Genomic DNA, 12,852 nt, shown 5'->3' on the forward strand with positions numbered 1-12,852 from the left:
GCTGTTCCCCACTCCTACCCCTACCCCCACTCCTGGACTCTGCGCCCTTGACCTGGCTGAGGATAGATTCAGAAGTCACGTGGAACCCAGAATAGCAGGACGGATACTCAGGGAAAGACACCGTGGCCGTGTGCCTGCAGTCTCCCCTTCTCTAGTTAGGGGTCCCTTCCTTTACCTCTTTCCCTCATGAGCCACACCCCAGAAGATTATGGGGTGCAGGGAGAGGCCCCTGGTGATGGAAACCCCCTGTGCGCCAGGCTGGTAGACAGGCCCAACAGAGAGCCCAAGGGGTGCCCGGAGCCTGGCCCAGGCCCCATTGTCGCCTGCACAGCCTCCGGGCCTGCCCTGGCCTTCTGGCAGGCTGTGTTGGCAGGGGACGCAGGCTCCATCTCCCACATCCTCTCGGACTCAGGCTTGGGCCTGGCCCCGGATTCAGTCTTTGATACCAGCGACCCTGAGCGATGGAGGGATTTCCGCTTCAACATTCGTGCTCTGAGTACGGGGCTATGGGGGGTTGTGAGAAGCGGTGGGAGGGTCTGCATGGGCAGTGCCAGCTCTGGGTCTTTTCCCATTCCCTACAGGACCCCGATGCACCTCTCTCTGCCACCTAGGACTCTGGTCACTGACCTACGAGGAGGAGTTGACCACGCCGCTCCATGTGGCTGCCAGCCGGGGCCATACAGAAGTGCTACAACTGCTGCTGAGGCGGCGGGCACAGCCCGACTTCGCGCCTGGGGGCCACACGGCTCTGCACGAGGCCTGCACTGCTGGCCACGCGGCCTGTGTTCACGCACTGCTGGTGGCAGGAGCTGACCCCAACCTCCCTGACCAGGATGGGAGACGCCCCCTGCACCTGTGCCGGGGGGCTGGCACCCTGGAGTAAGTGGCACCCCACACCCCATCCCTGCTCCTTTGGGGGGATGTCAGGGAAGGGGTTGGCTTGGTAGGTCAGCTTGGTGGATGCATCAGACAGGACAAGGTGTGATTCCTATCCTAACCATGCAAACATTAGCTTTGTTTTGTTTTGTTTTGGGGGGGTCACACCCGGCAGTGCTCAGGGGTTACTCCTGGCTCTCCGTTCAGAAATCACTCCTGGCAGGCTCGGGGGACCATATGGGATGCTAGGATTAGAACCACCATTCTTCTGCATGCAAGGCAATCGTCCTACCTCCATGCTATCCCTCCGGCCCCAAACATTAGCTTTGACGTGTGAATTCTGACCTGTGAACTCTAGAATAGCTCGATATCAAGCAATTTTGGCTTCCATATGGGTAGAAGAAGGTTGCACATAGGGCCCATCTTTGTGACTTGTCCTGAGATGATGTCCTGGTCCATGGTAGAGTGTACTTTAAAGCTTCTGTATTTTTTCTTCTTCTTTGTTTTTTTTTTTTTTTTTTTTTTTTGGTTTTTGGGTCACACCTGGCAGTGCTCAGGGGTTACTCCTGGCTCTATGCTCAGAAATTGCTCCTGGCCGGCTCAGGGGACTATATGGGATGCTGGGATTCGAACCACCATCCTATTCCATGCAAGGCAAACACCTTACCTCCATGCTATCTCTCCGGCCCCATGGATCACTTCTGGCAAGACTTGGGACCATATAGGGTGCTGGGGATCGAACCCAAGTTGGTTGCATGGAAGTCAAGTGCTCTGCCCACTGTACTATTGCTCTGAACTCAGCTTCCACCATTTCTGAGCTTACCCCATTCCCAGGCACTATGCTGAATGCATCGTTCACAGATATGGCTGTGTCCACAAGGAGCCTTCAGTCTAGCCAGGTGTAGAGAATAATGGCTTCCAGACAGAACCAGGAACAGTCCCCAGAGCCAGGGTCTCTTTCAAACTTTGTCAGGTCTGACATTTCTCACAGCTAGAATCTGAGCCCAACTAACCAAACTCACAAGAAACTATCACCCCCAAGACCCCAAGAGAGACAGCAAGTTATTTCTTTTTTTTTCTTTGTCTCTTCTTTTTTTATTTTAATTTTTGTTCTTAGCAAGTTATTTCTGAGTGAGAATATCCCTTTGTAGTGACCCAAGTAATTATGTCATATAGGTAGGGAACTTTGGATATTGAGCGTTTTCTGATGAGTCTCAGTGAACCTATGAAGGAACCACCTCTGTTGTGAAGGACTGTCAGCAGAGGCTCTGGGTGGGGGCTGTTGTTGGATCCTGGGCTCCCCTGCCTTTTATTCACACCCTCTTTTTGGACGGGTTGGGGCCACACTCGGCGTCAGCGCTCAGGGGTTACTCTTGGCTCTGTGCTCAGAAATCGCTCCTGACAGGCTGGGGGGACCATATGGGATGCCAGGAATCAAACTCGGATGTGTGCTGGATTGGCTGTATACAAGGCAAATGTCCTACTGCTGTACTATTGCTCTGCACCCTCCCTAACTGCACCAGCCTCAGAGGATCACATGCATCTAATTGTGGCTAACAATGAGAACATGACATGAGGCACTAATGGTTAGCAAAAGACACAGACGGGTCACATTTTTCTAGCATTCCATCAAAACACAGAAAATAGATAGGATTCATTTTTCAAATTATGATGAAACATGCACAAAAATGTGCTATTTTAAGCATATCTAGGTGATTAGAGATACTAACTTCCCTTTTCTTGTTGGGCAGCCAATCAATTCACTACCTGAAGTGTTTTTTTTTGGGGGGGGGGGCTTTGAAGGTCACACCCACAGTGATTGGAACTTACTTCCACCACTCATGGGATTATGCAGTGCTGGGTACCAAACCAGCACTGGCTGCATGCAAGGCAAGTGTCTTAACCCTGACACTCTCTCTCTTTGCTCCCCTGAATGTATTTTTCATCTTGCGAAGAAAACGGTTTCCTTTGAATAGTGACTTCCCCCCCACTACCTCCTCCTGCCCTCCCCCACCTTTTATTCTCACTGTGAAGTTAAAGATTTCGTGTACCTGGAGTCAAAAAGCATATGTTCTTTTGTGAAGGTTTCTTTCTCTGGCACAATGTCCCTGGCTTCAAGGGACTATAGAGGTGTCAGAACTTCTATTCTCCATTGTATAGAGATGTCATTTCTGGTCCCATCCATTCTTCTGTTGATGGATGCAGTAGCTGCTTTTCACTCTGGCCACTGTGCCTGAAGCTGCTAAACAGCTGCACAGGAGGCTGATCTTACCCAGGTGTTGGATTGAACAGTATTTCCGAAATGTGACTTGAACATGTCAGCAATAAAAAGCAAATGTCTCTATTTTATTTTTTTGTCTTGTTTTGCTTTGCTTTGCTTTGCTTTTAACCACACCTAGATGTACTCTGGGCTTACCTGGCTCTACATCAGGAATTATTCCTGGTGGGGGTGGGGAACCATATAGAATGCCAGGATCAAGCCCAGGTTGGCCACATGCAAGGCAAAGTGCCCTACTTCTGTACTATTGCTCCAGTCCCAAATGTGCTATTTTTTGTTCTGGTTTTTATTATGATGATTATGATGATTAATTTTGTTTTGTTTGGGGGCCACACCTGGCAGTGCTCAGGGCTTACTCCTAGCTCTGAGCTCAGAAATGACTCCTGGCAGGGCTCTGGGGACCATATGGGTTACCAGGGATCAAATCCAGGTGGGTCATGTGCAAGCGTAAATGTTCTACTCTCTGTACTATAATTCTAGTCCCAAAATGTGCTATTTTCTGCCCTGACTTTACATCTTTTCAATGCAGGCATGTTCTAGACACATACGACAATTCATGCAAACCACAGATGAGCACACAAATGTCTCTCCATGTTCACCTTCCACATAGCTCATCTCATGAAGCCTGAGTGTCAGCCATTCCCCCTACCACACCATCCCCACACTTGGGGATACTTCCCAGGGGGTCCTGTGAGGGCAGAACCAGCTTTTTCATGGGTTCTCCCCTTTGACTCACACAGCTCCCACACTCACTGCAACTCAGCTTCTTGTCAGTGTGAGATGTGCCCCACTCAGGAAGGAATCCAGGAATCTATAGGACAAATCACTCTTCTCCCCTATGCCAGCCACCTCCAGCATCAAATTCTGGAGCTGGAGTTTAGCATCAAAATTCTGTGCTATAGGGTGGGACTTTATTTACAAATGGAATTTGCCATGCATCCTATTGGTGGTGGCACTAATCATTCAGAAAACTTCTGAGAGTGAGTTTAGTTGCTTTTTTAATTTTTTTGTGGGGTGGGGTGCAAACTGGTGGGTACTCAGGGGCTGGGTTATTCCTGGCTCTGTGTTCATGAATGACCGTTGGCAGTACTCAGGAGACTGTATGTGGTTGTTAGGGACTTGAACTAAGGTTATGGCTGCCCAAAAGCACATGCTAGGGGCAGAGCAGTGGCTGAGCAGTAGGGCGTTTGCCTTGCATGTGACTGACCTAAGACAGACCAAACCAAAACCAAACCAAAACCTCACACATGCTATACCTCCTATGTGATCTCAAGGCACATGCTACATGCTACATCTCCTATGTAATCTCTCCAGCCTAGAAAAGCTGCTATTTTATTTCAGAACAGAAAAGGAAAAGTTAGCACTATATTAATTGTTATTTTATCAAATAGATAGGACAATATAGCTATTTTCTCTTGTTTGGGGGGCCATACCCAGCAGTGTTCAGTGTCATTCTAAGGTACTCAGGAGACCGTGTGGTGCCAAGGATCAAGCTTGGGCCTTTCGCATGGAGAACACATGTTCCAACCCTGAGCTATCTCCCATGTCCAGGGTTAGAGATTTTATAATCCCTTCTCCTTTATAAAGCTATAATAAACTATACTTCTTTCTTTCTTCATTTTTTTTTTTTGTTTTTGTTTTTGGGCCACACCCTGTGAGGCTCAGGGGTTACTCTGGCTATGCGATCAGAAGTTGCTCCTGGCTTCTTGGGGGATTCGAACCGCGGTCCCGTCCTCAGGTTAGCGCAGTCAAGGCAGGCACCTTACCTCCAGCGCCACCGCCCGGCCCCTCTTTCTTTTTTTTCTTTGTTTGTTTTTGGGCCACACCCAGTGATGCTCAGGGATTACTCCTGGCTATGCGCTCAGAAATTGCTCCTAGCTTGGGGAATCATTTGGGACGCTGGGGGATCAAACTGAGGTTCATCCTAGGTTAAAGCGTACAAGGGCAAACTCCTTACCACCTGTGCCACTGCATGGCCCCTTCTGATAGTATTTTTATAATGATAGCTACATATTTAATTCTGGGACACAAGTGAAAAAGAGAGGAAAGAAGAGAGGGATGGGGCCTGGAGAGATAGCACAGCGGCGTTTGCCTTGCAAGCAGCCGATCCAGGACCAAAGGTAGTTGGTTCGAATCCCGGTGTCCCCATATGGTCCCCCGTGCCTGCCAGGAGCTATTTCTGAGCAGACAGCCAGGAGTAACCCCTGAGCACTGCCGGGTGTGGTCCAAAAACCAAAAAAAAAAAAAAAAAAAAAAAAAAAAAGAAGAGAGGGATGAATAAAGGAATCAATGCATGAGAAGCTGTTATTTTTGTTGGTGTTCATTTTGTTTTGGGGCCACACTCAGCAGTGCTCAGGACTAACTCTTAGCTCTGCACTCAGGAATAACTCTTGGTAAGTTTGGGGTGCCATTTGGGTATGCCAAAGATCAAGACCCAGTTGGCCACATGTAAAGAAAGCACCCTACCTACTGTACTATGTCTCTATCTCCAATTGTTTCTTTCTTTTTTTTTTTTTTTTTTTTTTTTTTTTTTGGCTATTTGGGCCACATCTGGGGCTATGCTCAGGTATCACTCCTAATCATGCTCAGGGGACCATCGGGGGTGCCAAAGGTCAAACCTGCGCCAGTTATATGAAAGGCACGTGCCCTATTCTCTGTGTTCTGGCCCGTACGTACTGTTCTAATTATGCATGCCAGTGGTCTGAATCCCACTTAGGACATAGGGCATCCCCTGCAATTGGACTAGTAAAGAAGCCATTGTAGGGCTGGAGCAACAGTACTGTGGGTAGGAGTTCCTGAGTGCAAAGCAAGGAGCTATCCCTGTTCAACGCTAGGTATGTTCCCAAAACAAATAAGAAACAAAAATCATAAAGAACAACAAAAAAAAAAAAGCCGTTGTGGAACCTGCAACATTTTTCTGGTGATGGGGACTGACAGAAAGGACATGGCCAGGCAGACAAAACTAGGCACTTGTTTTGCTAGGAAAGTCAGGAAGCAGGGGTAAATATCTACACCCAGTTTCTTTTCTTTTTTTTTATTTTCTTGGGGGGATGTCATACCCATTGGTGCTCAGGAGTTATTTCTTTCTCTGCACTTAGGAACCCCACTCTGGTGTGTTGGGGGACCATATTGGATGTAGGATATTGAACCCAGGTTAAAAACATGCAAGGCAAGCATCATACCTGCTATACATTGCTTCAGCCCCTACACCCCCCCCTTTTTTTTGTTTTTTTTGGGCCTTACCCAGTGACACTCAGGAGTTATTCCTGGCTATGTGCTCAGAAATCGCTACTGGCATGGAGGACCATATGGGACACCAGGGGATCAAACCGAGATCCATCCTAGGTTAGCGTATGCAAGGCAAATGCCTTACTGCTTGTGCCACCACTCCAGCCCTTGTACCCCATTTTCATTCTCCCCACTGTCTTACCCTGACTAGATGTGCGAAGATGCTCCTGCGGTTTGGGGCGAGCGTGGATGGTCGATCCGAGGAGGAAGAGGAGACCCCTTTGCACGTAGCTGCCCGTCTAGGCCATGTGGAGCTGGCAGACCTTCTTCTGCACTGGGGTGCCTGCCCCAATGCCCGTGATGTTGAGGGCCGGACGCCACTGCTAACTGCCTGTGATACCAGCTGCCCAACCCCTGTGGAAGCCAAGGCCACCACTGCCTGTTGCCTCCAGCTCTGCCACCTGCTACTCTCTGCAGGAGCTGATGCTGATGCTGCCGACCAGGACAAGCGTCGGCCCCTGCATTTGGCCTGTCGCCACGGCCATGCACCCATCGTGGAGTTACTTCTATCCTGCGGCGTCAGCACCAATGCTATGGACTATGGGGGGCATACTGCTCTGCACTGCGCTCTGCAAGGGCCCCTTGCAGCCATGGCCCAGAGCCCAGAGCACATAGTACGAGCTCTACTCAACCATGGTGCTGTCCGAGTATGGCCAGGTGCCCTTCCCAAGGTACGGGGCTGGGGAAACAGGGAGAGTCATGATGCTGGGAACACAGGAAGATGCATGCTGCCCCTTGCTTGGACAGTCTGGATGTCAATGCTTCCACACCTTGGGTAGGGGGAGTGGAGTGTTTATGCCACATCTAGTGGTGTTCAAAGTTTACTCCTGACTCTGTGCTCAGGAATCACAGCTGGCAGGGCTTGGGGACCTACACAGTGTCCAGGGATCAAACTCTATCTGTTGTGTGCAAGACAAAAACCTTATTTTGGAGAGAAGGCACACTTATTGGGTTTAGGGGTTACTCCTGACTCTCTACTCGAAATTACTCTTGGCAATGCTCAGGGGACAATATAGGATGCTGGGAAACAAACCAGGGTCAGCTGCATGTATGACAAGTGTCTTCCTGGCTGTGCTATCCCTGTGGCCCCCAGGTCTTTGTCTTTCATTTGACAAGTAAACAGAGCCCCCTCTCTGCCCCCCCATCCCCAACCCCAGTCCAAGGCAAGGACTTTTGGTAGGAAAGATGCTTACATCTGTGAGTCTATCTGTGCACATACATGAACAGGATTCCATGTGGATCCAAACATGAAGGCACACATGCATTTTTTTGCATGATAAGATAGAATGTGGGCAATGGAGTTATACTACAGTGTCTGAAAAAACAGGGAGAGCCCATGTTCATGAAGGAAACTACTAGAAGAAGCTTTTTAGAAAATGTCTTCAAGCTTTGGACAGTCTGTTTCATAAGAGACTCTAAGCCCAGGAGTGATCCTCCTGGACCATTGAGGTTCTCTGCCTCCAGGCTGTCTCCTGTCAGTTCTGGTTCTGGAGAGCTGAGAGGACCAGCACCACATAGACCAGTGACTTTTGGCCCTCCACCGGAAGGACAATGGGCACTTTCTAACCTGCATCTTTTTGATGTAGTTTCCCCAAGAGCAGTATTTTTTATTTATTTAGGTTTTTGGGTTATACCCAGCGGCGCTCAGGGGTTACTTCTGCCTCGGCACTCAGGAATTGCTCCAGGCAGGGGTCAGAGAGAGAGAGCACAGTGGCAGGGCTTTTGCCTTGCACGTAGCCAATTCAGAACTAATGGTGGTTCGAATCCCAGCATCCCATATGGTCCCTGTGCCTTCCTGAAGTGATTTCTGAGTGCAGAACTTGGAGTAACCCTTGAGCACTGCCAAAAAAAAGAAAAGAAAAGAAAAGAAAAAAGAAATCATGCCTGGCAGGCACGAGGGACCATATGTGATGCAAGGATTCGAACCACTATTTGTCCTGGATCGGCTGCATGAAAGGCAAATGCCCTACCACTGTGCTACCTCTCCAGCTCCTCCAAGAGCAGTTTAACTTGAAGGCCTGGGCTGAGGTCTGTCTGAGGTCTTGTCCCAGGCCTTGCCATGTCTACAGAGGGGGACATGATGTCACAGAGGCCTGGAGTGGGGATCCCCCAGTTTCTGAGAAATCAAGTCAGACAGGATGTCGATGGGCAGGTTCTTTGGTCATACTTCTGGCCCAATGACTGACCCCTCTCCACCCACTCCGGATGCTTCTGTCCCTACTGATCCTTTTCACGCAAACGGAGGAGCATCTGTCTAGATTCCTAAGCAAGACCAAATAATTAAACAGCCCGAGAGTTCGGCAGATTGGTCTCCCCTTTGGGAAAATACAAGAAAATCAACAATTAACACTAATTAATCTCCTATTAACACCAGATAATTAGGAGAGGAGCAATTCCCTGTAATCTGAGGTGCCTCTGACAGCTAATGATTTCCCCATCCGGGAGGAGTTGGGAGGAGACAGAGCAGCAAATGGGTTTCCCAGGACCCTGCTGGTGGGCCCAGCTCCACCCAGGCTGAGGAGCAGGTGGGCCAGCACAACCAGTGGGAGCCTGGTCCTCCCTTACATCTGGATACCTGTCCCAGAAGAGGGCATGTGCAGAAGAAGGGAGTGGACTCTGCCCTGAGGAAGGAGCCCCATCCTTTAAGGAAACAACCCCTTACCCTACACACCCTACCAAACAGGAGCCACAGCCCCCTGGCTGCTGCGGGGTCCTGGACTCTGGCTCTGGCCTTGATGCTGGTCCTTGAGCAAGTGGAGGCCTCACTGGGATTCTCAGAGCCCAAGTCCTGTCCCTGAGAAGGTTCTGCCTGACAGTGTTGAAAAGCTCTAGGGACAAGTTGGGTCCCTGACACCTCTCTTACATATGCAACCCATCATCTAGGTCCCCCTGTCTCTTCTCCCAACCACTTTGGGTAGACAGTGAGCGTAAAGTGAAGGCTCTGGAGTTGGAAAAATAGTACAGTGGAGAGGGCACTTGCCTATCATGTGGCAGGCTGGGGTTTGATCCCCTGTACCCCATATGGTCCCACAAAGCTGCCAGCAGTGATTGTTGAGCATAGAGCTAGGAGTAAGCCCTAAGTAGCACTGAGTATGAGCCCCAAACTAAAAAAAACTGTGAGAAAGCACTGGGACAGCTGTCAGGCATGGCAGTAGACAGGGTAGAGATGCATGAAAAGCCTGGAGCAGAGCCTGCATGGAGTGGATGGGGCACAGGACAAGGCATGCTGGGGACAAAGCGGGTGGTTGAGAGGAGCAGAGGGTGGGCTAGGCCAGTTCCAGGGCCCTGAGGACAGAAGCAAGGATCAGAGGGTCTTGGGGGCATAAAGAACTTTCTCTGGTGAGTCCTGAATGAGGGGGACTCCCGTTCCCATCAGCAGTAGAGCCTGACATAGAAACAATCCCCATCTATAGGGACAAACTAAGGCCTGTGAGATCCTGTGGTCTGGCCCTGATCCTTGAGGAAATGACTGCTTATTTTTATATTTTTGGGGGGTTTCAAGGAATCACTTCTGATCACCAAGGATCTAACTGGAGTTGACAGTGTGCAAGGCAAGTGCCTTAGTCACTTTACATATCTCTGGCTCCTGCCTACGAGTGATGCTCTCAATATCCAACTGACCCCTGGCACAAACAAGGGACCCAGGCTAGTTCTATGGTCACATACTATATGGATGACATGCATGTGGATCATGCATGGTATGGGTCGTCACATACATGTGGGTCATGTGTGGGTTGTATGTATGATCCATATGTGCATGGGTCTCATGTGTGGCTTATATGTATATGCCACATGCATGTGACAATGTGTTGTCCACATGTGTGTGTGGGTATCGTGTAGGTGATGTGTGGTATGGGCACATGTGTGACTCACATGTGTGTGAGTTTGTTTGTGGGGGGCTGAACCCACTAGTTGTCCAAAAGCCAGAGCTGAGGCTGTCTGCAATTTGACAAATGCTCCGAAACCATCCCAGAAACTTGACATGCCCCAGGATGGAAGAAGCATCCCGGGTATTGTGTCTTTCTGATCATGGGTTGTGCCTTTTCTTTTTTTTGGGGGGGGGTCACACCCAGGAGTGCTCAGGGTTACTCCTGGCTCTGTTCAGAAATTGCTCCTGACAGGCTCAGGGGACCATATAGGATACTGGAAATTGAACCACCATCTGTCCTGTGTTGGCTGCTTGCAAAGCAAATGCCCTATCATTATGATATATCTCCAGCTTTTGGGTGTGCCCTTTCTGAGCACCCCAGAACTGGCCCGTGGCTCTCAGGCTAGTCGCAAGCATGGTTGTCTGTGTGTGCTATCTTTCTCTGATGAATACCCCCAGATTACAGGGACTTATCCATACTCCTCAGAGCTGTCCATGCTCCGCCCACTGTGGGCTTCTCTAAAGCTACAAGGCAGATGTGGAAGCCACACCCACAACCTCTCCTGGCCACCTCCCTTCTCCCCAGCTGCCCTCCTGGCCAAATTCTCTCTGCTGTCACATGCAGGATCAACCCCTACCATCGTGCTTTATCTCCAGGACCTCCAGTTATCCCCCTACCCACCTCAGGATAATGCAACCGAGTTTTCAGTTGAGTCCACACCGATGAGTGTTGGCCAAAAACAAAACAGAAATGGGTACTTTGCTGTCTACATGTTTGGTGGCCTATATGTGTGGTACCCCTTGTGTTTTCATCCCCAGGTGCTGGAACGCTGGTGTTCATCCCCTAGGACCATTGAAGTTCTGATGAACACCTACAGTGTTGTGCAGCTCTCTGAGGAAGCCAAAGGACTGGTGCCTCCTGAAATCCTGCAGGTAAGAATGCCCTGAGTGCCACTGTCTCAGTGCACCTCACAAAATTCCCCCAAAGAGATTCTCTTTCTTGGTCCCATATAAATCACCCAGAGGGGGATAGCACAGTGGGAGACACTTACTTTGTATACAGCTAACCCTGGTTCCATCTGGTCCCCTGAGTCCTGCCAGGAGTGATTCATGAATGCAGAGCCAGGAGGAAGCCCTGAGCACCACTGGTGTGGCCCAAAAACAAAAACAAAAATTCCCCTTGCACGCACTGACCTAGGACTGACTGTGGTTCGATCCCTTGGTGTCCCATATGGTCCCCCCAAGTGATTTCTGAGCGCATAGCCATGAGTAACCCCTGAGCACCACCAGGTGTGGTCAAAACCCAAAATAAATAAATTTATGAGCAAAGCAGTAGGGCAACCAGGGTTCAAACCCCAGCATCCTATATGGTCCCTCAAGCCTGCCAAGAGTAATTTCTGAGCACAGAGCCAGGAGTAACTCCTGAACACCGCTGAGTGTGGGCCAAAAACAAAACAAAAAATAAATAAATGTAAACAAAATGACTCCGACACCAGAAGGAACGTCAGTGAGCAGCCCAGCATTGCTAAGCACTTCCCATAGAGCCAGTGGCCTCTTGCCTGGGCCTTGTGCGCAAGGCTGTTCACCCACTGATCACCCACTCTCTCCTCCTCCAGCAGCACCACCGTTTCTACAGCTCCGTCTTCGCACTGGTGAGGCAGCCCCGCTCCTTGAAGCATCTTAGCCGCTGTGCCCTGCGATCCCACCTAGCCACCCACCTGCCCTCTGTCCTGCCCCAACTCCCATTGCCAGCCCGCCTGCTCCGATACCTGCAGCTGGACTTTGAGGATGTGCTCTACTAAGCGAGTCCTGGCCTCTAAGTGTGAATGCTGTCCTGTGGGGGAAGTCAGAGGACAGTGGGGCTCCAAGCAGCCAACCTTCCAGAATCCCTACACCTCACTGGAATGGAAGTTCTCCTCCTTGCCAGCCTGAGAATAGAGATTGCAGCAGTGCCACCTTGCTGCTTCCACTCTGGCCCAGTGATGAACTGACTTGCCTTCGGCCAAGGCATCCTCTTGGTGAGAGGGCCTCTGCACTGACAGATGTGGATGACACAGGTCCTGTGTCATGAGATGGATCTGGGACTGACTAGGAGTGCTCTGCTCTGCGGTCTCCAGGTGCTCCTTCCAGCCTGAGCAGCCCTCTACATGCATTAAAATCTTCAGGCCTGAATCTGAGATTATTTCTTTTGTGATGGCTTCCTTTAGGGTACTAGGATAGAAGCCTGACAAGGTTCCTCGGATCTGCTCCATAGTGCCACTTGTACAACCTTACCTTCCCCTTCTGGCATCCTTCAGGGGGAGATCCTAGGGGCTGGAAAGACAGGACAAGGACCCAGGTTTATCTCCAGTACTAAATAGGATTCCCTGAGCCCTTCTAGGAGTGATCCCTGATGCAGTCATGAGTAAACTCTGATCATAGCTAGGGGTAGCCCAAAACCAAAAACAAAGCAAAATAAATGTGGTAGAGACCCAGGCATACCTGCCACACTGGCCCATATGCTGAGCTGCAAGTGAAGGTGTGTTAGGCAAGGGAACTAGCC

At 50.1% G+C, this 12,852-nt stretch overlaps 1 protein-coding gene across 1 annotated transcript; it reads left to right on the forward strand.

The window, feature by feature from the left end:
• Positions 1-186: 186 nt before the first annotated feature.
• On the forward strand, positions 187-12,112 carry ASB10 (ankyrin repeat and SOCS box containing 10). The gene is made up of 5 exons (XM_049778005.1): positions 187-496; positions 612-879; positions 6,594-7,113; positions 11,130-11,243; positions 11,927-12,112. Exons 1-5 carry the CDS (start codon positions 187-189, stop codon positions 12,110-12,112), a joined length of 1,398 nt encoding a protein of 465 aa, XP_049633962.1.
• The last annotated feature ends 740 nt before the right edge of the window (positions 12,113-12,852 follow it).

Source organism: Suncus etruscus, chromosome 1, assembly GCF_024139225.1.
Source record: "Suncus etruscus isolate mSunEtr1 chromosome 1, mSunEtr1.pri.cur, whole genome shotgun sequence".
NCBI classification, from domain to species: domain Eukaryota; kingdom Metazoa; phylum Chordata; class Mammalia; order Eulipotyphla; family Soricidae; genus Suncus; species Suncus etruscus.

Coding starts and splice junctions, on each gene's coding strand:
- ASB10 (XM_049778005.1), top strand. CDS start 187: ATGAGCCACACCCCAGAAGATTATGGGGTGCAGGGAGAGGCCCCTGGT. Junction 497..611: donor CTTCAACATTCGTGCTCTGA/GTACGGGGCTAT, acceptor TCTGCCACCTAG/GACTCTGGTCACTGACCTAC. Junction 11,244..11,926: donor TGCCTCCTGAAATCCTGCAG/GTAAGAATGCCC, acceptor CTCCTCCTCCAG/CAGCACCACCGTTTCTACAG.